Source organism: Diceros bicornis, chromosome 23, assembly GCF_020826845.1.
Source record: "Diceros bicornis minor isolate mBicDic1 chromosome 23, mDicBic1.mat.cur, whole genome shotgun sequence".
NCBI lineage: Eukaryota > Metazoa > Chordata > Mammalia > Perissodactyla > Rhinocerotidae > Diceros > Diceros bicornis.
In genome coordinates, this window is record NC_080762.1 from 5,190,339 (window position 1) to 5,212,977 (window position 22,639).

General features: G+C 40.3%; 1 protein-coding gene across 1 annotated transcript; it reads left to right on the forward strand.

Moving 5' to 3' along the window:
* The first annotated feature begins 1,965 nt into the window (after positions 1–1,965).
* VNN2 (vanin 2) lies at positions 1,966–17,423 on the forward strand. Its single transcript, XM_058566824.1, has 8 exons — positions 1,966–2,053; positions 2,538–2,761; positions 2,886–3,016; positions 6,393–6,585; positions 8,477–8,765; positions 10,035–10,408; positions 11,321–11,491; positions 16,460–17,423. Exons 2-8 carry the CDS (start codon positions 2,549–2,551, stop codon positions 16,649–16,651), a joined length of 1,563 nt encoding a protein of 520 aa, XP_058422807.1. The 5' UTR covers positions 1,966–2,053; positions 2,538–2,548; the 3' UTR covers positions 16,652–17,423.
* The last annotated feature ends 5,216 nt before the right edge of the window (positions 17,424–22,639 follow it).

Consider the following 22,639-nt stretch of genomic DNA (forward strand, 5'->3'; position numbering starts at 1 on the left):
TCCAGCTCAACTGAGTACCATCCTAAGAGACAATCAGACTCACAATTAGAAACAAGTATTTGAGCTATGACTGTTTTTTCAAGTTACTCCTTTACAAAATAATTTTGAACTGATTTTAACTTTTCACCCTTATAGCTAAGTCCGTTAGCCACACGATGGTAAGCCAGGAAGGAGGCTCTGTTAGCAGCGAATTATAATTAACCAACGTTCCCTGTGGCAAAGCAACGTCGTTTTATAACTGAGTTAAGTCAAAGAAGTTAAGCCTTACTTAATCAATCACTTTTATGATCATTAAAATGTAAACTATGGACGTTCTATGTCCTGAATTTGCTTTTTTACTTGTTTTAAAACAAGATCAACTCCCTCTATGGCAAATGTTTGTAAAGATCATGCACTTTTTCTTTCTGTCTTTAGGATCTTGCTGTATTTAAGCTGCTGTTTCATTTACTAACTTCTGACACTTCCATGCGATTACCTTTGTTATCCAGATTCTCAGTTTTGATGAAACAATTTTGAAATGCAGCAGAGAAAAAAGGGAGCTTGGTCATCTTGGTTTCACCTTAGAAGCTGTATGCCCTTTCCCTGTCCAGCCAAAAAACTCTAATTAACATCATTTCTCTATTATAGCCACAAAGTGAGAAAAACATCCAGGAAATTTGGGGACACGAAAATGTGAAAGACAGATGTGAACATTTCTGCTCCTACCTCCAAAAGTAGAGATGTTAGCTCGTCTTCACCAGCTTACCCGGCTACTTCCAGGCAACAGAGAGAATGAAGTATTACTAATTGGTGAGATTAAGTCACATGAAAGCAGATTATGATCCAAATTATATTTGGAGAGATGGAAGAGAAGAGCTTAAGGATCTTCATAGGGCATCAGCTGCATCAAGGATTCATTCAGCATTTAGCAGATCCACCTGTGGTCTCCTTAAGGCGGTCATTTTGAATTGGGTGCCTTAAAAGATGCAAATATTCAGACACTTGGATGCAGACATTACATTAGAGCACAGACACATGCACACTGTCTTGGGTGTACAGGGAAGATTCTGGAATCAGGAGTGGGGAGTTGTACACCTGCTCTAAGTCACTCTGCCTCTCTGTGCCTCAGAGTTCTGTCCCGTAAAATGTGGGCATTTGAGTTACATGCTCTCTAAACTCTAAATACTTTCATAATCTACTATACAAAAATAGATTATATACTGTATATATATTATAAAAATATAATTAGTATATTATATACTAATATACAAACTATTTATACAGTATAATTACATACTAATAATCTCTTATACAATCTGCTAAAAATTCATAAAAATATCTATCCCTTCACGTTTTCCACTAAAGGGCTTGACCATTTTTCTAGAAATTATTTTCAGTATTCTATTCTATAGAGGTAAGAAGTCATTTCTTTAATAAAAAATTCTAGTCAAAGCAGAAAATATGAGGAGACCTTGTTTACAGTCCTTAGACCTCACCCTGACCAAGAATTTTATCTTAGTATAAGGGAAAACATGGAAGAATTTTATTTATTCGTTTCTACTCGTCTATGCTGTCTAAAAGTATTTGAATGACTTTTACCAAGAAGCTCAGATTAAAAAAAAAAAAAAACTAAACCCTCCCATGGTAGGATTGAGACAGGCGAAGGGAGGAGATGGATGTCCTAGGAGGTTCTCAGAGGTCACATAATGTACATGTTTTTTAAAAAACTCGTTTATGTGGTTATTTGCCTCTAACAAAAATGAAAGTTATATCTTATTTGACTCGAAACAGAAATGATCTTTCTGACCACCAGCCTGAGACACTTCCCCTTCTCTTGCATCTATTTCCAAAGGAAGAAAGGAAGAAGGAAGGGAGGGAGGGGGAGAAAGGTAGGGAGGAAGCTCCGTCCCCTGAGGGCTGGGGCTTCCCAAGGAGAAGTTCTCAATTTCTCCTCTGGCTGGACACCAGGAAGCAACACCTGCAGAATCAGGGCTTAGACACTGAGGATGCAGCAGTGAACAAACCAGACATAAAATCTTGCTTTTAGGGAGTGCACGTTCTTCATCTCTAACAGGTAAGTCAGAGTGTCAATTTGGGTGAATTTCGTTCCTGATATTGTTCTCTAGTGCATACTCCTAGTATTGACTATTTTAAAATTTTTCTCCTCTTCTAAAAATAAACTTGATGTAAATAATTCAATACAACAGAAAAAAATTGTTACCTAGTTTTTGTAATTTAATAAATGAAATGTTTGTGGTATTACGATTTTTCTTGTGAAAGTTAAGTTACTATTTTCCTTCTATTAATACAAGAGGACAACTATACTCTATTTGGTTTTTTGAAATTTGACATCAGATCTCATCAATGGTGCATGTTGTGTAATCCTTACAATACTTTTTGATTCTATTCATTGAACTGCATTTTTTTTTCCTCTGATGTGGTTGGGCGAGATATTGATAAGATTATAAAATAAGAGCCCAGTAGCTGGCAGTCATATGTTACATCAATGTTCCCCTTTGTAAATACTACATGAGTGTTACTTTACCTTTCAAAACTAGAAATCCTGGCCATGATCGTTTCCTCTTTTCGAACCTCCACGGCCATTTTTGCCCTAATTATCCTGCGTGTAGGGGCTCTGGAGACTTTCACAGCTGCGGTATATGAACACACTCTCATACTGCCAAACACAACAGTTACACCTGTTTCTCTGGATGATGCCTTGCTCCTCATGAACAAGAATATAGATATTCTGGAGAGAGAGATTAAGCAGGCTGCTAAGCAGGTACTCTTTTATTTTTGCTAACCATAGTTTATGGGAGGGACACGAGAGCTGGTGGAAGATTGGAGTGTTGGATTGTCCAGGTTGCACGTGGAGAAATCATTTGGATTTGACTTGTTTTGGACAGGGTGCTCAAATCATTGTGACTCCAGAAGATGCACTCTATGGATGGACATTTACCAGGGAAACCATTTTCCCTTATCTGGAGGACATCCCAGACCCTCAGGTGAACTGGATTCCATGTCAGCACTCGGACAGGTATTTTAACTATCCTAGTTGTTTGTGCAGAAATGCTGTAATTCTCTAAAATATGCACATTCACCCCAGCAAAGTGCTAAATCCTGAATAATCTGTAAGTGGTGTATGTTATGGTTGTATTTATCTTGGCATTGGTTAGATTAAAAAAATTGTACTTTGATACCATTTAACAATCATTTGTTACTGAATATCTTTATTAAATTTGCAGAAAATACGTAAATAGGATATTTATTACTGGGATTAAAAACTAAAGGAAGAGGCTCTCATGGATACTAGTTAGTCAATTAATTTCTGAAGTGGACAGTGGGTTGTGTTTGGAAAATATTCCAAGGTCTCTATTGAAGGTAACATATTGCAATTTTATGGAGTCTCTGTTCCAGAATCTGCTTCCCAGGCAGAAAGACCTTCCCACATACTTTCTAGTGAATCATAAGGAAGACCTTACACTTTGAAACTTTGCATTTTCCTGGGCTCATGAAGCTAATTTTCCAGGGAAACAGAAATCTAGAAACTTTGTACTATAAAATATTTAATATATATGTGTATGTTTAATATATAAATCCTGCTGTCTACTAAGACTTGAAGATTAATTAAATTATTTAGGTACAGATCACACACTTCTATACTTTCAGTAAAGGATCTCTCCCTCTTTCACACTCCTTCTCTCTCACCTTTCACTCTCTCTCACCCTCACACTTTCTCTCACTCTTTTACCTCCAATTAAGTTTACTAAACATTCCTCTGCCATGTTCTTGCTGGAGGATTATGGATACCACACTTTTTTAGGCACCCCTTGTTATTCTGATAAGAGTTTTCAGGAAATGGCTTTTCCTAGCTCAGGAGAGATTAACTACACAAAGAGGACACACTGGGTTTCATGACAGGGAAAAGTTCCATCTTCCCGTCCTTCCTGTTTTGAGCCAACACTCTCTACCGTGTTTGTAAGAAACTTTCTTTTGTGCCAGAAGAGAGGCCGATAGCTGGACAGTCTTTCTGCATAGAAGTTTTGAGAATTGGGACAACCCATTTGTTTTTCATCTCATAGTAGGATTGAGTTCTGAATTTCCTGTTGAAAACAAAATATGTTGCAAATTTATGGATGAGTCAAAGATCACAGTAGCTATGAAGACTAGTGAAGATAGGGGGAGAGGTTTATTCCATATGGTTAGTAAATATCTCTTGCATAGCCCTAGAATGGAAGGAACAAATTTTGACAGAAAATGGTCTTGCATCATCACCAATATAGTCACATTTAATTCATTAATCTTTTTATTCATTCATTCAACCATTATTTTTTGAGTATCTACCATGTGATAGATTCTATTCCAGGAATAGGGGATATAGCACTTAATAAAACAAGTCTCCACCCTCCTTGTGGCTTATGAATATTCTAGAGGACGAAGACAGATGTAAACAAACTCAGGTATTACATAGAATGTCATATGGTGATAGAACAAAGGAAATGGTGTGCTTGGGTGGGATGAGGTGTAGGGCGTATTGTGGTTATTCTTTTATTTGGATTGATTACAGAGCTTTGAGTGAGTATGGCTTCAGTGCATTGGCAAGGGAGAGAAATTGTGAGATGAGGTCAGAGAGGTGCCACACTGTGGGGTTGGTATAGATTATGTAAGGTCTTGAAGTTGGTTATAAGAACTTTGGGTTTTCCGCTGAGTGAGATGGGGAGGCACCAGAGGATTTGGAGCTGAGGAATGATCCCATCTGACTCATGTTTTAAAAGGACCACTCTGGCTTCTGTATTGGAAACAGACTAGGTGGGCAGTGGCACAGCAGGGAGACCATTTAGGAAACTATTGCGATTATCCTGGTTGGGGCGGATGGAGCCGGAACTGGGATGGAAGAGGTGGAGCTGGAAAGACGTGGTCAGATTGTAGGTATGTTTTGGGTGACAGGATTTGCTGCCAGATTGTTTGTGGGGGTACGAGAGAAAGATACACCTCAAAAGTCACTCCCAAGTTTTTGGCCTGAGAAACTGGAGGCATGCAGTTTCCATTTACAGACATAGAGAGCAGTGAAAGGAATAGCAAGTCTAGGATGGAAATCAGGAAATCAATTTGGTGCATCTTACATTTGAGCTGCCCTTTAAGCATCCAGGTGCAGATGTCAACCTGGCCATTGCATATGCAAGTCTGACACAACAAGACAAGGTGAGAGCTTGAAAATAGAGATGGAAAATTGGAGATAGAAAATGCAGGAGTGCAGATATAGGTGGTTTTTAACACCGTGATGGCTTAATCTATGGAGTGAGTTAAAGAAAAGAAGATATCTAAGGCTTGAGGTCTAGGAAATTCCAATGCTTAGACTCAGGGGAGATGAGGAGGAACCAGCAAAGGAGACGGAGAAGAGCTGCCAGTGAGGAGGAGAATGAGAGAGTGGGCTCCAATAAGTAAGGTGAAGTGTTTCCAGGAGGAGGGGTGATGAAGTGTGTCAGCCGCTGCAGGTAGGTAGCACGAGATCAGGTAAGATGTGGAGGTCATCGCCGGTGTTAGTAAGAGCTGTCAGTGGGATGAGAGAGACGGAAGCTGCTTTGAATGCTTCAAAAAAGAATAGGAGAGGATGAGCTGGGGACAGCAAGATGGCCAGCTCTTTCAAGGAGTTTTGCTGAAAGAGGAGCTGAGAAATGGAGCATTAATTCAGACGGGCATGTGGGGTCAAGAGAGGTTCTCATTTTATTTTTTTGAAGATGAAATGTACGAGAGCATACTTGCATGCTGATGAAATGATCCAGCATAGAGGTGACAACCGCTGATGCAGGAGAGTGAATAATGCATTTTCAGGGCAATAGATATGACATGGAAAAAAATTCATCAAGTTTAAGTATAATTTGTGACTTTTTTGGGTGTGTGTGAGCAAGATTGCCCCTGAGCTAACGTCTGTGCTCACCTTTCTCTATTTTGTACGTGGGTCTGATGAGCAGTGTGTAGGTCTGCGCCTGGGATCTGAACCTGCGAACCCTGGGCCACTAAAGTAGACTGCATGAACTTAACCACTATGCCACTGGATCGGCCTCAATTTGTGACTTTTTAAATATGATCTCTGTCATGTCACATTATTTCTTTTTTGTGATGCGAACAATTAAGATCTAGTCTTACAGCAACTTTGAAGTTTATAACACTGTATTGTTGTCTATAATCACTATGCTGTGAATGAGATTTCCAGGACTTGTCTATTAGTTGCAAGTTTGTCCCCTTAAGCAACATATTCCCAATTCCTCAACCCCCCAGCCCCTGGTAACCACCATTCTACGTTCTGTTTCTATGAGTCCCGCTTTTTTAGATTCCACATGTAAGTGATATCATACGGTATCTGTCTTTCTCCATCTGACTTATTGATATGTCTTAATCAAAATTTGATTTAGATTTGGTTACACACCAGTACAAGTAAGACTCAGCTGCCTGGCTAAGAACAACTCTATCTATGTCTTGGCGAATATGGGGGACAAGAAGCCATGCGATCCCCACAACTCCACGTGTCCTCCTGGCGGCTATCATCAGTACAACACCAACGTGGTGTATGACACGGAGGGGAAGTTGGTGGCGCGCTATCATAAGGTAAGAGGGGCGGCTATGTAGAACGGAGCCTGCTCTGACGGTGGTGGGTGCGGGGTTTAGGAGTCTGAGCGTCTTTCCCCATACAATGTGATGTTACTGGAGATTTTTTTTTTTAAAGGGAGCAATAAAGAAAATGACATTTTAGAAGAGAACTAATCTGAATAAATAAAAATGTAGGCAGAGACCTGTAAGAAAGGTGTGGTAATAGTCCAGGATTGAGATAATTTTTTTGCATATATAAAACAGGTAATTTAAGTTGATACAAAAGATACTAAGATGACTGATCTGGATACCATTTAACACTGAAATGATACAAAGATGTTTCCAAATTGTATGAATCAGTTTCAGGGAAATTAATTTCCCTGTTTTCTATCAAATCACAAAAGTGATCTTTCTATTTATTTTCTACACCAATTAATTAGTTACCTCTTAATCGATTTAAGGTCAAATCATGAAATTTTTACTTTAAACTCTGAACTGAAAGAGTAAAATATCCTGAAGTCATAATTTAAACTAAATTGGGTAGAGAGAGAGGCTGGCCTTTTAAATGGACATGTGACGTACAGGTCAGTGTGCCTGTCCCTCTTCCTCCCCCATATTTTTCTAAGAATCTTAAATTATAGCCTCACAATCTTTTCAATGGAGAAGTGATCTCCTGAAAGTCCCAGTTAATATATAAATATTATTCGAGAGGAGTGATATTAGATGAATAGTTTTCAAAGGTTTTTGATCGTATACCCCAATCAGAAAAAAATTTTAACGTGAGTCCAAATTTTTGTATTTATAAATAAAACACACAACTTTCAAAAAGTTTTCTTCATAACCTTGTGGCTTTCGACAACTTCCTTTCATATGTGATCAAACTTTCGTGTTCTCCTCAAAAGTGTGTTTCATGCCAGGAATAGAAATGTCAGCTCTTCCGTTTCTTGTTTTTGAGACTGTGTTTACATTATGGCTATCATTTTTTGATGCACTTTCTTTGCAAGAATCATGTTAAGCTATTTCTCTATCTGTAAGTGTCGATTTAGTAGAACTGGTAGCACAGTTTGGTCCTACCACCTAAGCAGGCCCCAGCAACCTACAGGACGGCACAGCGCACTGTTCGCGGACAAACTAATGCGGAGCCTTCGGTCGTTCTGGTTCTAGGGGAGGGGCTCCGGCTCTCCTCTCAGGGCACTCCGGAGACAACTTGAGACCCCGCAGCCTCTGACATATGGACCTAATTAGAGTGCCTTTGTCAATCAATTTTTAAAATACTAGTAAAGTTCAATTTCTATTTTAGGCTTTAGATAGAAAATAAATTTAGAGAGAAGTTTTAATAGTCTTATTCCCAACCCTCGGCATTCCCTACTTTGCAGACCATTGTATTAAATTGTTGACCCTGATTCTTATATTTGACAGGGCAGTTTTTCAAGTTTACCTGAAAGGATTCCAGAAGAATTAAATGCAAAATTCATTTTCAACAGCAATTTTGAAAGGCGGGTAAGAGTCCCTGAGATTACTTTGGATGGGACACTGTAAAGAGGCAGGTGGCATCCCTCAGCCTATTAGCAGGTATTTATTGTGCATCAGGGGAATCCCTGAGACCTAGAGACAGAAAAAAGCTTCTTCAGCTCTCAGGAAGGTATTTGGCTCCTAGTTGAGAGAGGGGGAAGGTAGGTAGGGAGAGAAAGAGAAAGAGAGATTGAGAGAGAGCGAGAGAGAGAGAGAGAAGCTATAATTCTGCAAGCTTTCCTTGGAAGTTTACTTCCAATCACCAGATTCCTTCACTTCCTATAGATTTCCTGCTGTGGACCACAGCCAAAGCGATTACTAACTTTGGATGGTTTTTTACAGGTTATTGCTTCAATAAACAAGCCTTTCCTGGTTTGTTCCTATTCATTTATTACAGTACCACCTCTACTTTGAGCCTCAGTTTGATGTCCCTGAAAAGCCGGAGTTGGTGACTTTCAACACCACCTTTGGAAAGTTTGGCATTTTCACCTGCTTTGATATTCTCTTCCACGACCCTGCTGTTACCCTGGTGAAAGATTTCCATGTGGACACCATCCTGTTTCCCACAGCTTGGATGAATGTCTTGCCCCTTTTGACAGCTATTGAATTCCACTCAGCTTGGGCTATGGGCATGAGAGTTAATCTTCTTGTGGCCAACACCCACAATATCGGTCTGAATATGACAGGTAATTCATGACCGGGTGAGGTCTGCAGGTACACCTCTTGATGCAGAGAGACGAATGCCTCAGATATGACCTGTCGTCATGTGTGACTTCCTTGTTGGGACTCCTCACTCTGTTTGTCTGTCTTTCACAACAAAAGAAAAGCTGATTATGACAGTTATGATTGCCTTAAGACCTTTGTGTGTATTATTTCATTTATCCTCACAACAACTCTGTGGGATGGATGTTATCATCCCAATTTTACAGATTGGAAAACTGAGACACGCAGAATGCAAGTAACTTGCCAAAAGCTACCAGCCAGTAAGTGGCAGAGCATGGAAGTAAACAGGATTTGCTCTAACACTGGCAAAGGGCAGAGGAGTATATTATTGACATGTTGCTGTGTAACAAATTACCCTAAAAGTGAAAAGTGGCTTGAAACAACAAACATTTATCATCTCACACATTCGTTGGTCAGAAATTTGGGACTGGCTTAGCTGGGTGGTCCTGGCTCAGGCTCTCTCTGCAGGGTACATCAAGCAGTAGCTGGGCTGCAGTCATCTGAAGTCTTGACTGGGGTGGTCAGGTCTGCTTCCAGGATAGCTGCCTCACATGGCTCTTGGCAGGATCCCTTGGTTCCTCAGTGGCTGTTGGCAGGAGACCTTCATTTCTTGCCACTTGGTCCTCTCCACAGGGCTGCGTGATGGATCCTCATGGGGTGGCAGCTGACCTCCTCCAGAGCAAGTGAGGAGAGAAAGAGAGAGAGAAGGATGGTCGGGGGGGGGGGGAATGGGGGGGTGGGAAGCTATGCTGCTGTTTATACCTAGTCACACGTTCACTCCTCCATGTTCTAATCATTAGGAGTGAGTCACTACTAAGTCCAGCCTGCATCCAAAGGGAAGGGAGTAGATCTACCCAGTGGAGGGAGGAGCACTGAAGAATTTTTGTATAGATTTGAAAACCACCACCACAGTGGGGAACAGGAGAGAATTTTGCATTACCTTTCCCCACCTTTGGGGATACAAAGATTTTTATATATGGTTTAATTTTCTGTAATGCTAATAAATAATCCTATTATATTCAAAGTCTATTTGAAATGAGACCATTGAACATCTATTTTAATTTGCTCTGATAGAGAATAGGAGAAGTACTTAGGTGTTGAGTGTAACTAGAAGTCTGTGTGCTGTTTCATTGTGACTAACATGGTGATATGACCACATGCGCAATTCTGATGGGGGAATTGGCAGTGTTGGTTTTGTTTTTGTCTTAAAAAGACTTGTCTTCCATTCACAGGCAGCGGCATCTACGCACCACAGTCTCCCAAAGTATACCATTATGATATGCAAACAGAGATGGGAAAGCTCCTCTTTTCAGAAGTGGATTCACATCCCCGAGTCTCTCCTGCCTACCCGGCAGCTGTGAATTGGCATGCCTATGCCACAACCATCAAGCTATTCCCAGTGCAGAAAAATGCTTTCCAGGGATTTATTTCCCGGGATGCGTTCAACTTCACAGAACTTTTTGACAATGCAGGAAACCTTACAGTCTGTCAAAAAGATCTCTGCTGTCATTTAAGCTACAGAATGTTAGGGAAAGAAGAGAATGAAGTGTATGTTCTGGGAGCTTTTTCAGGACGTCACGGCCAAAGGAGACGAGAGTACTGGCAGGTAATTTCAGCTCAAGTGAAAGGGAGCATTTAGGTGTCAGGACAGGTAAAAGAGTTAACTTTTCATATTTGTCCCAGGGAGCCGAATGCTTTTTCCTGGCATGACTCCACGCATTGTCGATATTACACACACACCCACACATGCGTACACACGCACGCACGCACACATACTTTGGTATTAGTCATATGATATTTGCAATGGGAGTTAAGTATAATCTGATTACTTGCTTTGAGCAAGCAATTTTTTTTAAAAAAAATTATTAACCTGACCATGGTGATTTTCTGTTTGACTAATAAACTAGTTTACATATTAAGGCTTCCTTAAGTAGCTTTGCTGACATATCTGAATATAAACGGTCTTGTTTTAACTTTTAAGACCATCAATGAGTAGGAATACAACTTTTATCTTCTTTTCTCTTATAATCAGATGTCCTGGTCATTTTATTCCCTTCCAATGATAAATATTTAAAATGCAAACTTTTTATATTGTGTTGGCTATGCATATGTGTTTTCTTATTATATTCTGTGCCCTACTGCCTTCTTCTAAAGAAAAGGATATGGAAAAAAGAGGTGGTCAAAGTTTAATCATCTCTGTAGTGTTAGTACTATTGTTGCCCAAAGACCTCCACTCTCTTGGGTCAAGTGCCATCATCTGACATGCTGAACTAGTGGTTTAAGTCTAACTCTAAACTGACTTCTTTCTTTCAATCCACTTGTTACCCAGGAAGTTGGGTTGGTTCTCAAGTCATTTGCCATTTCCAATAAAGCAGTTAATTATCAGAAACATGATCCAAATCTCTTCAACAAGTGGAGAAAATACTTGCTTTGCTATGGTTCTAAACTGAGTCAACAGTTCTAGTACAAGTAACTTTGATGTAAAGCATTGCATTTTGTCTGTATCTGTTCCGCATAGGTGTGCACCATGCTGAAATGCAAAACTACTGATTTGACAACTTGTGGATGGCCAGTAGACACTGCTTCTACAAGATTTGAAATGTTCTCCCTAAGTGGCACATTTGGAACAGAGTATGTTTTTCCGGAAGTGCTACTTACCAAAATTCATCTGTCTCCTGGAAAATTTGAGGTAGGAGGATTTTAAGGGTATTTGCATTTGTTGTGTTCTCTGAAGCCAGGTGAAACACGCTATGGCAATTGTATTGGTTAACTTTCGTTGTGTAACAAACTTCCTCAAAACTTAATGACTGAGCAATAATCATTTCTTTAGCCCTGATTCTGTGGTTGGCAATGTGAACTGGGTGTAGCCACATTGTTCTTCGGGTCGGAGTCCAGTTGATGTTGACTGGTCCCATTCACACACCTGTCATTAGCTAGTGGGTTGGTTGGGGCTGGCTGGTTTGTGAGGCCTTGTCGCGGACAGCTGGGATAATTGGGCCACTTCCTCCCTGTGGTCTCTCTTCTTACAGCAAGCTTGGGCTTGTTCACTTGTTAGTTGAAGGATCCCAAGAGCATCAATAAAGAAAACCACGTGGGCAAGCTCTTTTCAAGTCTCTGCTTGCACCATGTTTACAAATGTCTCATGGACTGAAGCAAGTCACGTGACCAATGTAGACTCACGAGGCAGAGAAATAAATGATGCAGATCTCTTAGTGGGAAGAGCTGTAAAATCACATTGCAACAGGGCACGGATAAAGGAAGGGAAATTTTGTGGCCATTTTTACAATTTACAGCAACTAACTCTAAAGTGATGACACTTCGTTGGAATCATGATAAGATACCTAGAACTTATGAGCCTGAGGCACCTTTCATTGACAAATGTTTGTTTATAGAGTTTTAATTTTCTTTTCTCTCATGCGGGGACAAACAGAAAAAATATCACAAGTTACAGTGGCGATAACCAATTAATTCATAAGCTGGCCTCAAATTAGAATTAAGACTCTGCAGGTTTATATTTGCTAGTATACAGCACATGCGCGCACACACATACACACACACTCCACCAGTCTGAACCTTAATGTCTTCTCTGAATTGTGGCAAACACTGGCAGGGCTTCAGTAACTAGAGTGAAGTCATTGCATTTTCTATAAAAGAAAAATAGCATCTGAGTGAATTCATCTCAGGCATTGAGCAAGGAAATCTTTAAAACTGCAGATTGCTTGTGGTCATAAATCTGTGTCTCCCTGTATTATCAGATTGGGAAATGTCACATTTATAAAAATATTTAATTCTGTGAAACCAACGGTTTACCATACAGTGCAGCCTTAAGGCTGGGAAACCCGGAGAACAGGAATCTTTGGCTGCTATAGAACCTGGTTGGGTAGAATCTCATGAGAAAATGAGGCTGGAATAAAAGCTTAAATGCCAACTACAGAAAATCATAATCGGATCTGAAGGGAGGGATCTGGAACTGAAATCTAGTAGTTAAAAGGTGGCACAAATAAACATAGATGAATTGAAAATGTCTGGGACCACTTAAGGAGGTGAGAGAAGAGAGAGCAGGGTTCACACAGGTGAGCTGAGGAAGGCGTGGGGTCTGGGATCATAGAAGCTCTGCATCTTGTATGCCCTGCCATTGAAACTGAGCACACAATCTACCTTTCTGGGTTCTATTTTGACATTTTCCCCGCGTCATATACTCATAGAAATGTATCTCCTTGAGGAATTATCCTGGAGTGGGACTGAGCATGTATCTCCCAAAAGCATCTCATCTGTGGGAGAAAGACAAAAAACTGGTAGTTTTCCAGACCCGGCGAAAGGTCCAGAGCCAGAAATGCCATTTCACTATCCCTCTGAACCACATCAGAATTTGAAGAAGATGGATGGTGGTGGTAGTTGATGAGGAGTTGGAGACCATAAAGAAATTAGTCCACAGCCACCTCCTTTCTTTGTTTTAAATTTTTTGTCTTTAATGGTATCAGACAGTTGGGAACATTTAGAGAATGATACAGAAAAGTAAAATGTTAAGTGCTTCACCGTATAGTATTCGTAGGTCTCAACTCTTAACACTTCTCAGAACTTGTCGTGCTATCTCCCACCTCTGGGTACTGACTGCTTATTCTTGGATGGAAAGAAGGAGGGAAGGGAGAGATTGCAACTGTGCTTTAAATTAGGCACTTAACAGTATAATTACCGTTTGGATCGTGTCTCATCTACTCCTGCTCGTTTGCTGAATGATAAGATGAGATATAGATTGTGTTACCCCCAAAAGCTATCAAGCAGGCGTTTGGCTGCTGGCAGGCGGGATTTTTGGTACAGAACTTCCATGGAGGGGGCCGTGTGGCCAGAGTGCTGGTCTTCATTTCGCAAGTGTGGATTCTCTATGGCATGGTTTTCCCTGAAGTTCATCAGATTCTAAGGGACAGACACTACCAAACTCACAAGATGGGAGGAAGAGAGGACCAGTTTATTATTATTTTTTAAAATAGATTCTCTTAGCTGGAGAACAATGAACTGTCATCTTGAGGAGGCTCTCCATTGGCAAGTCCTCTCAAGAGTCCAAACTACGGATCAGAAGTTTGTTTTGTGAGCACGGAATTAAAACAAAAGGGGTTGGGTGTTCATGGAGCAGATTTCTATGGAGCTATGGTAGCCTGTGGCAACGTGCTTCTCCTCTCTAGAGCTGGTTACCTCAAGACCATGTTGAAGTGGGGTGCCTACTTTCCTCACAAAGGGCCAAATAAACAGGAACCAATTCTCGATTTTTTTAGTTATTCCTTCTCTAGAGAATTTGCTGATCATGGCCCTTCTTTAACATATTGTTTCTAGAGAGACCAGTTATAACATCATAGATGATAAATTTTTCACCTGAGTTATGCCAACCAGGTCTTCTGGAGTATTTCCCGAGTTTCCTTGACTGACGCACTCTCCATCAGCAAATATTTACACATTAGCTTAGAGATTCACTTCTGCAGAGATCTCAACACATTTACTGAATATCTTTCCCCACCCCTAGTTTTATGCTAAAAGCATGAAGTGTTATTGACCACGACCACAAATATGGAAAACATCTTACTTTAACGTTATAGACAATTCTGGTATATCATCAGAAATGTGATCTCTGCAACTAACTAGTTATGTAACCTTATGCAAGTCAGTTAACCTCTGAATTCCCTACCTGTAAAAGGGAGAGAATATCCTCCTCACTGATTTGGTGAGGATCAAATATGATAATGTGTGTGAACTCACTTTGTGAACAGTGAAGTATTATACAAATTTCAGGATCTATTTTTAAGTACTTACTACAAAAGGCTTATCTGGTTAACCAAGTTCATTAACAATGAGGAGGAATGGACCACATGTATTGAACATCATGTAAGTATAGATCAATGTGCAGATGGGCTGGGGGAGTAAGTGGCCAGGGCCCACTCCAGATCCAGCAAATTAGAATCTTGTGAAGGTGGAACTGATATTTTTTCAGAGTTCCACAGGTGATTTTGGTGGGTAAGAACTACCAGGTTAAGGGAATAATCAAAAAGGTCAAACTATATTTAGTATGTACTGCCTAGGAGGCAGTAAATTGTGTATCATTTTATATTTTAGGAAAATGTCTAATAAGCAACTGGTGAAAATGCTAAGTTTTAGCTAGAATCTGAGAGAAAATCCCTGATCTGGAACAGTTATTCCCAAGAAGGTCAAAATAGACAAAATTTAACCATATTGATGAAAAGTCACTAGAAAATAAGATATTTGTGTTTAACTTGTTTCAAACTTTTACCCAACTCTAATTTGAAATACAGCTCTGGTATTTCAATTTTGTGTCTTTAATGAAGAATTTAATAAACAAGGAACAATTTATAAGCAATGAACACTTAATGAACAATAAACAGGGAACTTTTAATGTTTTATTTTGTTCATTTAATTACTGACAGGCTGTGTGTTTGACCACTAGTTAGTAGTCTGTGTCTTTGTGGGTCTGTGATGATCACGACAGTAACGCTCTTCTAGGATATTCAATTATTTTCTTCTTCCAGTTACGAAGTATCTGGTTTCTCAGTTTCCAAGTTCTCCCCATCCAAATTGTCCTTCCCACAACTGATGGATGCATTTTCTTTTGTTCTTGTTCCGTGTATTGTCTGTCTATTTGTGTTTCTTTCTATTCTTGTTCCCTTACTTTGCATGCTTTACTCCCTCACAGAGAGGCCTCTGTGACTTCAGCATCCGTCTGGTCATTCATGGCTTTCACAATCTGATCCCTACCTTCCTCTTTGACCACACAGCTTCTTTCCCTCTTCACCAGTCTTCCACTCTAGCCAGTGGTGTGCTGTCAATTTTAACAACCCACCCTCTGAAGAAGAAAAGAAAAAGCCCTGATTTGTGGCATTTGCCAATTTTCATGGCATAAATCTTCCCACTGCGACCAGTTTCAGGAAGGACTGTGTTTAACAACCAGCTGTCAAAGTTCCTGGAAATTTGACAATCTGTTCTAGCAAGCGTGCACACCATCGGCTCCAGCACACCGCTGGTTCTAGCCAGACTGGAGTGAGAAAGCTCATTGCCTAGATCTGTCACACACACTTCTGTCTCAGAAGGAGCCTTTGCTGCTTCAATTTCCACTTCCCATGACATCGTCTGTCATGCAGCCCCCGGGGAGACATTCGTTATCTGCTCCTTCTTGTGGCAGGTTGTGTCCCCCTCTGGGAAGCTGACCAGTCCCACTTGTCCGTCTCAGACCTCCTAAGCACTTGTCTCTTTCCCTCTCTAATACACTGATATACCGATTTCTCTCGTGCTCAGTGGCTGCTCAGTTTCACCTTTAACTTTTGAGCTTCCTGAGGGAGGGGTCTGGTTTGTAAACCTGTAGGTCCCGCTATCTCACACGTAACTGGACTCATAAGCTTTGCTGCTGCTGTTTTTTGACTTTTTGTTAAGGGTTACATTTGATTGTGGAAACTCAAATATTGAGCCCTGTGGCTCTAGTCTTCGTTACATATAAAATAGCTGTCCACTTCCCATTCTGCCTGTTCTCCACTCCCCACCCTCACCAAACCGGAACTACTTGATCAACTGTGATATCTAGGATTGTTTCACAATCATTAGTCTGCTTGTAATGCATATTTTAATCAAGCTGACTATGCTTTTCCCACTGTTTCTTTAGGTACTACAAGATGGGCGCTTGGTGAACAAGAATGGACCATCCGAGCCTATCCTAACAGCGTCACTCTTTGGGAGATGGTACACTAAGGACTCATCTTCCATCCCAGGCGGGACCAGCAATTCAGCAACAACACACCTGGCTCACACCTACTTTATTGATGATGGTAGCTTTGCAGATAACGTGATGGGATAGGACGTCTCTTTATTGCATTCATTTTTGCAGCATATACTCTGCTAAATGTGTTTATCAGGTTCCCAAGTTTACTAAGAAACTTTGAAGGGCTATCTCAATAGTATAGACCAATGATTTCTAAGTGTGTATTTTTCTCAGCAAGGATTATTTTTAAGTATTATGGTGATTTCACCCCTTTTTTGGCTACTCTGAAATGTTGCAGTGCAGTATAACGGAAAGAGCATGGATGTTTGGGTTAGACAAATGAGACTCAAATCCCAGCTCCAGCCTTATTGGCTGTGTGGTCTTGTGTGTGCTTGTGTGTGTGAGAGGGAGCAGAGTGAGGAGCTCCAGGGCCATTGTAAACATAACCATGGCCTTTGAAGAGACCAGTAATGATGGGATTGAGAGGGTTATGACATTAAAGACAGTTTGAACTCATCTAATTTTCTGTGCTAATGATTAGGGGGAAATTTGCTTTCCAATCAGGTGGTAATATTGAAGTTTATCTTAATAATGACAGTTGTTTTGAGATGTTCTAGAAGAAATGACAGCTAGACTAGGTTCATATCAAAGGTGACCATCCAGAGTATTCATAGCCCCAAAAAGTCCTACCTGAAGACTGTGGTATAATTTAACAGGCACAAATCCCATAACACAAAAACCGTGGCTGTTAATAACACTATTTTCAACACTGGTAGTCTACTTTTTTCAAAATACATATATCTCAGGCTACTTGAAATGTACGAGTGTATTTGTTACTGATCATTTATTGCAAATATTCTTGAAATTAAAGAAATGACTTTCAATTTCCAGATTTTTTTCAAATTTTATATCTCTAAAGTGATTTTGTCTAATATTTTTACATTAAAAAATCACAATTGAGGCATTTATGTTTTTGTTTTTGTGTATTGTTGTATATCTACTCCTTATGGATTCAATTAGAATATTCCATTAAAACGCAGTAGGAAGTTAAAATGACTTTTATAGTCAAGTGGTTACTAGTAGGAGAAGGGAAATAGAAGTTAAGGCACGTTTTGTGTTTGATTTTGAGAATGGCTTATATGGTCCTTGTGTTCAAAATTGGAACATCAGAGATGGTCATTTTAAAGTGGTGGTGAATATACATATATACAAATAGTTTAAATCACATAATCATCACAATCATCTGTTCTTTTAACTTTTCGTAAAGTATAGAACACTTCAGATTTGCCAGGTTTTGCTTGAGGAAGTTATGCATTATGCAATGGTTTTGCTGTGTGTATGGTGACACATCATCTTGGGCAATGATATTTCACTTCCAGAAGTTTCAGTGTTGCCTGGGAGTCAACAGCTGATTCTAAACCCAGCAGTTGGAGAAAGAGTCAAGCAAAGGTCTCCTCACAGATTCCAAAGGACAGCTCTTCTGCTGATTCACATTTAGAGCTGTTCACTGTGCTTCAACTCACTAAAAACAAAAAAGAAAATACACCAAGCTCCAAGGAAGAGAGTTCTTGACTCAATTGTGAAGTTGCTTGCATTACAGCATTTTAGCCCCAACCTCCTCAGCCGCTTATGCGCACACTCATTTTATTGTACCAAAGGACTCAAGCGTAGCTTGGTTTGGCCTTGATTTAGGGAAGTGCACCTGAGGACGTAGCTCTTCGGTTTCTAAAGAGTCTAATGACAGAGTCCGATTTCTTTGGTAATCATCTTTCCAGCTCACATTAAAATTTCGTGATGGTTCTTGAGTCCCTGTGGTTCTGCAGGGAGTAAACAAGCCTCTGGTTTTCACCTATTCAACTTTCCCCAGGCCTTTGTTCCTGACATGCCCTATTATGACTTCCCCTGTATTATGAACCCATACCCTCCACCTGCCTCAGCGTCCTCTCGGCTTGCCCTCCACCCTTTGTCCTTCCGTGTAATAGCAGGCATTGATTTCATGCTGTGTTTCATGCTCTGGGTCCTGGGACATTGGTCTATGCATTCGCATTGCTCTCTTGGCCACTCTGTGACGTTGCCCCTGTGGTATGACTTATTCCAGTAATTTCTGTGATACACTCACAGCCTACTCCACAATTATCACTGTCCCTACTTTCTACTTTGTATTCCTTCTTTGCATTCTGATCCATTCTCATGGCTTCAGCTCGTTCCACAAGTGATTTCCATGGCATTCTTTCTGTTTTGACCTCTTTCTTCAATTCCATTCACATTTCTAACTCCATTCTGATCGTCTGTACTAGGTATTCCACAGAAGATAGTGTCTAAAAGAAATCTGAGGGCAGATGCCTGTTCAGGTAAATACGGTCATAACACACACACACACTCATCCACACACGTAGATACTTCTAATAAAGGCATTGTTGAAAAGACATCTGAATGTAGAAACAGTAACAACTGTGAAGAGGATTCCTTGAGACCTGAAGTATTTGGAGTGGGAAAGAAGATATTTCAACAATCTCTCAGAGAATGTCCAGGCCACGTGAAGATAAGTCAAAGGAGGAAAATAATGGGGATGAACTGAGTGATTTTTGTTTCCGTGTCTTGAGGAATCTTGTGACATCTTACTTAGGGAAATATGGATTGGACACCCCGGTGATAGCTTCCGTCAGTTATAAGAGCTATGAGCCCTTGCTCCCCTGCTCCTTTTATGCACTTTTCATTTTTTATCTCAGAAGCTAATTTTTTTATACTGTATGTTTCATTTATTCCTTTGAACTTGAATTTCAGTCCATTAGCTGGAGATTCAGTATTTCTTATGCTAACTTATTTTATATTATAATGCTAGTCTTTGATATTATAATTAATAATGAAAACATTTTAGGTGATTGCCAATTATAAATCTGTCATACATGTTGTTTGAAGATAAAGTCTCTGAGTCATTGATTTTTTTAACCCTTTATGAACAAAAAGAAAAGAGGCAAAAAAGGAGGGCAATTGTCTCTCTCTCTCTTTTTTTTTTGTGAGGAAGATCAGCCCTGAGCTAACATCTGCCAATCCTCCTCTTTTTGCTGAGGAAGACCAGCTCTGAGCTAACATCTATTGCCAATCCTCCTCCTTTTTTTTTTCCCCCCAAAGCCCCAGTAGATAGTTGTATGTCATAGTTGCACATCCTTCTAGTTGCTGTATGTGGGACGCGGCCTCAGCGTGGCCTGAGAAGCGGTGTGTCGGTGCACGCCCATGATCCGAACCTGGGCCGCCAGTAGCGGAGCGTGCGCACTTAACTGCTAAGCCATGGGCCCACCCCACTTTATATGGGATGCCACCACAGCATGGCTTGACAGGAGGTGTGTTGGTGCGCGCCCAGGATCTGAGCCTGCGAACCCCCGGGCCTCCGCAGCGGAGCGCAAGAACTTAACCGCTACACAACCAGGCTGGCCCCCAGTGCTCTTTTTTTTTACGATAAAGAAAAATGGTGGTTTTTATATCTTTTAGAGTTAGGAGTGCAAACTTGAATACAGTTAGCTAAGATGACTAATGAGCCAAAAAGTCTTTATAATTTAAAAGCAGACATAACAGACATAGGAAATATTTGAAGTCTAGTAGGACAAAATGGGGATTTTCATAGACAATTTTATAAGGACACTCACATGGCTACCAATTACGAGACAGGAATTGACTTCAGTGCTTTTGGCATCCCACCTCACATGAACCGTTTTTCAGGTGGCTTTGTTGTTTGGCTTTCGTCTCCTGTTCACCTGCATTTGGCCTGCCCTTCTCTTGTCTATAATTAGGCGGTCTACTAGATCCCCTTCTAGGTTATAGATAAGGTTCTATTTGTAAAACCGAATCAGAAAACCCAGAGTTAAAAAAAAGTCTCAGACCTAATAAAAATATAGGAATTGATAGATTTTAAAGAAAAGAATGTGAGGTCTAAAATATTTTATATCTATAAGGCTTTGCATCCATTATAAATTCTTTCAACCCTCATGGCATTGGTAAGTACTAGTAATTTCATTTTTCAGATGAGGACATTGAAGTTCAGGAGCTGGATTAGTTTCCCAATCTTGATATGACTAATAAGTAGAGAACTACTCATTAACTACTTGTTAACAATTAACTTGTTATTTGACCCCAGTCCAACTGACTCAGTGACCTGGCACTTATCCAAGGCACAGTCCTACTCACAGACAAGTGCAAAATAGCTACCTCTGTGATCCTGTGGAACACCTTACACTTCATGCTATAAAAACCATCACATCTGACATATTTGCCGCTAAAATGAGCTTCTCAAGGACAGAAATCATGCTTATTCATTTTTGATGTATTTCTAATGTATAGCACAGTGCCTGGAACAAGATGCTGAATGAACTGAAAAAATTACTAAGAACAGAGAAAATGGGTACCCAGAATGGGTGTCTGGTCTGTGTTTGGGACATGATGGTTCTATAGTTGCTACTGAATAAAATGAAAATCTTTCATTGACCAGATCACACCTCCAATATGACCATATATGAATTCAAATTTTAGTATCTCAGCGATGTGTAGAACATCAGTGAATTAATGAGAATACTGATTGGAAGATGACACAAAAGCAATTGTTTATAATTGACTCCTGCTGGGAGACTCTAATATAAATAGACTCTTGACTACGTGAAAATAGAAGTAGGAAGCGTGTAGTAGGAGGGCAGATGTGTACCTTCCCGTCAAGCCCTAACTCATGCCCCATGGCTAGGAACCTCATCATCAGTTAAACTTCCCACTGATTTGAAAGGAATCCAAATGTATTGGGCAAGATGATGAGGTGATAGTATAAGAAGTTCAGTGGAAGGGTAAAAGATCTAAGAAGGAATGAAAAAGGCATAAGTGGAATCAGGGAGCCTGAAGGTCTTCAGAAATGCAAGTTGTCTGTCTTCATTACAATTTTAGGCCTTGATTCTCCCAGAAAGAGAAGACCAAAGTGATCAAGGAAATCAGAATTATATCCAGAGACTTTTATAACCTCCTGTAGCGAATGCCTCTTGTTTCTCTCTGCCACACCTCCTGTTTCCTCTCTTTATTAATGGCAACTCGTGTAGTTTGGGTTGGGGATCAGCCCTTTTAGCTCCACAATGTGTGGTGTATGCCCAGGCCTGACCAGTCACAGACTAGACCCTCGGGGCCAGAGAAGTATGCAGGGCAGAGCACATGTTTGAAGACAAGCAGATGAGAATGCTCCCTAGGACTTTTGATAGAACAATGGGAAAAGAAGCACTTTCTTCTGTGATCAGAGGCACAAGGACCGTGTAAGTCCAGAGCCCCCCAGGAGCCGTCTTCACTGCAAATTGAAAAGAGCGTTTCCAAGGATGAGGACAAAGGAGAGCTGAGCCAGAGAACTCTGAAGACATCATTTAAACACCTGGGTCCTGCACTTCCTCATTTTGGTTACTCTTATCTGATTCCACATAGTGAGTAGCACGAAACCTCTAAATGCAAAGGCCCCGTGTGCTTCCTTCCTTCAGGGGAAACTTTCAAGGTTATTACGCCCAAGACTTCTGCCAGTCTCGGGTATAAACCTCAAAAAAAGAGTGGGCAGCAGTAGTTCCATGGAAGACAACAGATGGCTTTTGTCATGTGGAAGAAAAGAGAGGCGGGAAGCCACAGTGGGCTTAAAGAAAGCCTGCCTGAAATTTAGAAATATCGAAGCCCTGTGGAGTATCCTTATGAAACCTCTGTTTATTAAAAAACAAGTGCATATTCCAAGTTATTTTAAACTTTATTGTGAAGATGTTTCTGAAACATAGACATGTATAAAGGATTGCGTGCCAATCACCTAGGTGCTCACTGCCCAGTTTATGCAATAAAATGTTACGAATGCAGCCGTATCTCTTGCGTTCCCCTAGGATCACATTCTCCTCCTTTCCCTGTTTTCTTCCTCAGAGAAAATCACTATCCTAAGACTTTTCTAGGTCCTTCCCATGACTTCTTGGTGGTTTATTACATATGTACATATCCCTACTTAGTACTATTTTGTATCTTTTTGAACTGTGTATAGACAGTATCAAATTATACATGTCATTCTGCATATTTCTTATTTTTATATGAGAAATT

What these genes read in the sequence shown, in the direction of transcription:
- VNN2 (XM_058566824.1), top strand. Translation starts at nt 2,549, where the DNA reads ATGATCGTTTCCTCTTTTCGAACCTCCACGGCCATTTTTGCCCTAATT. An exon ending in TATCGGTCTGAATATGACAG is followed by an intron (nt 8,766 to 10,034) that starts GTAATTCATGAC and finishes TTCCATTCACAG; the next exon opens with GCAGCGGCATCTACGCACCA. An exon ending in TGTCTCCTGGAAAATTTGAG is followed by an intron (nt 11,492 to 16,459) that starts GTAGGAGGATTT and finishes CTGTTTCTTTAG; the next exon opens with GTACTACAAGATGGGCGCTT.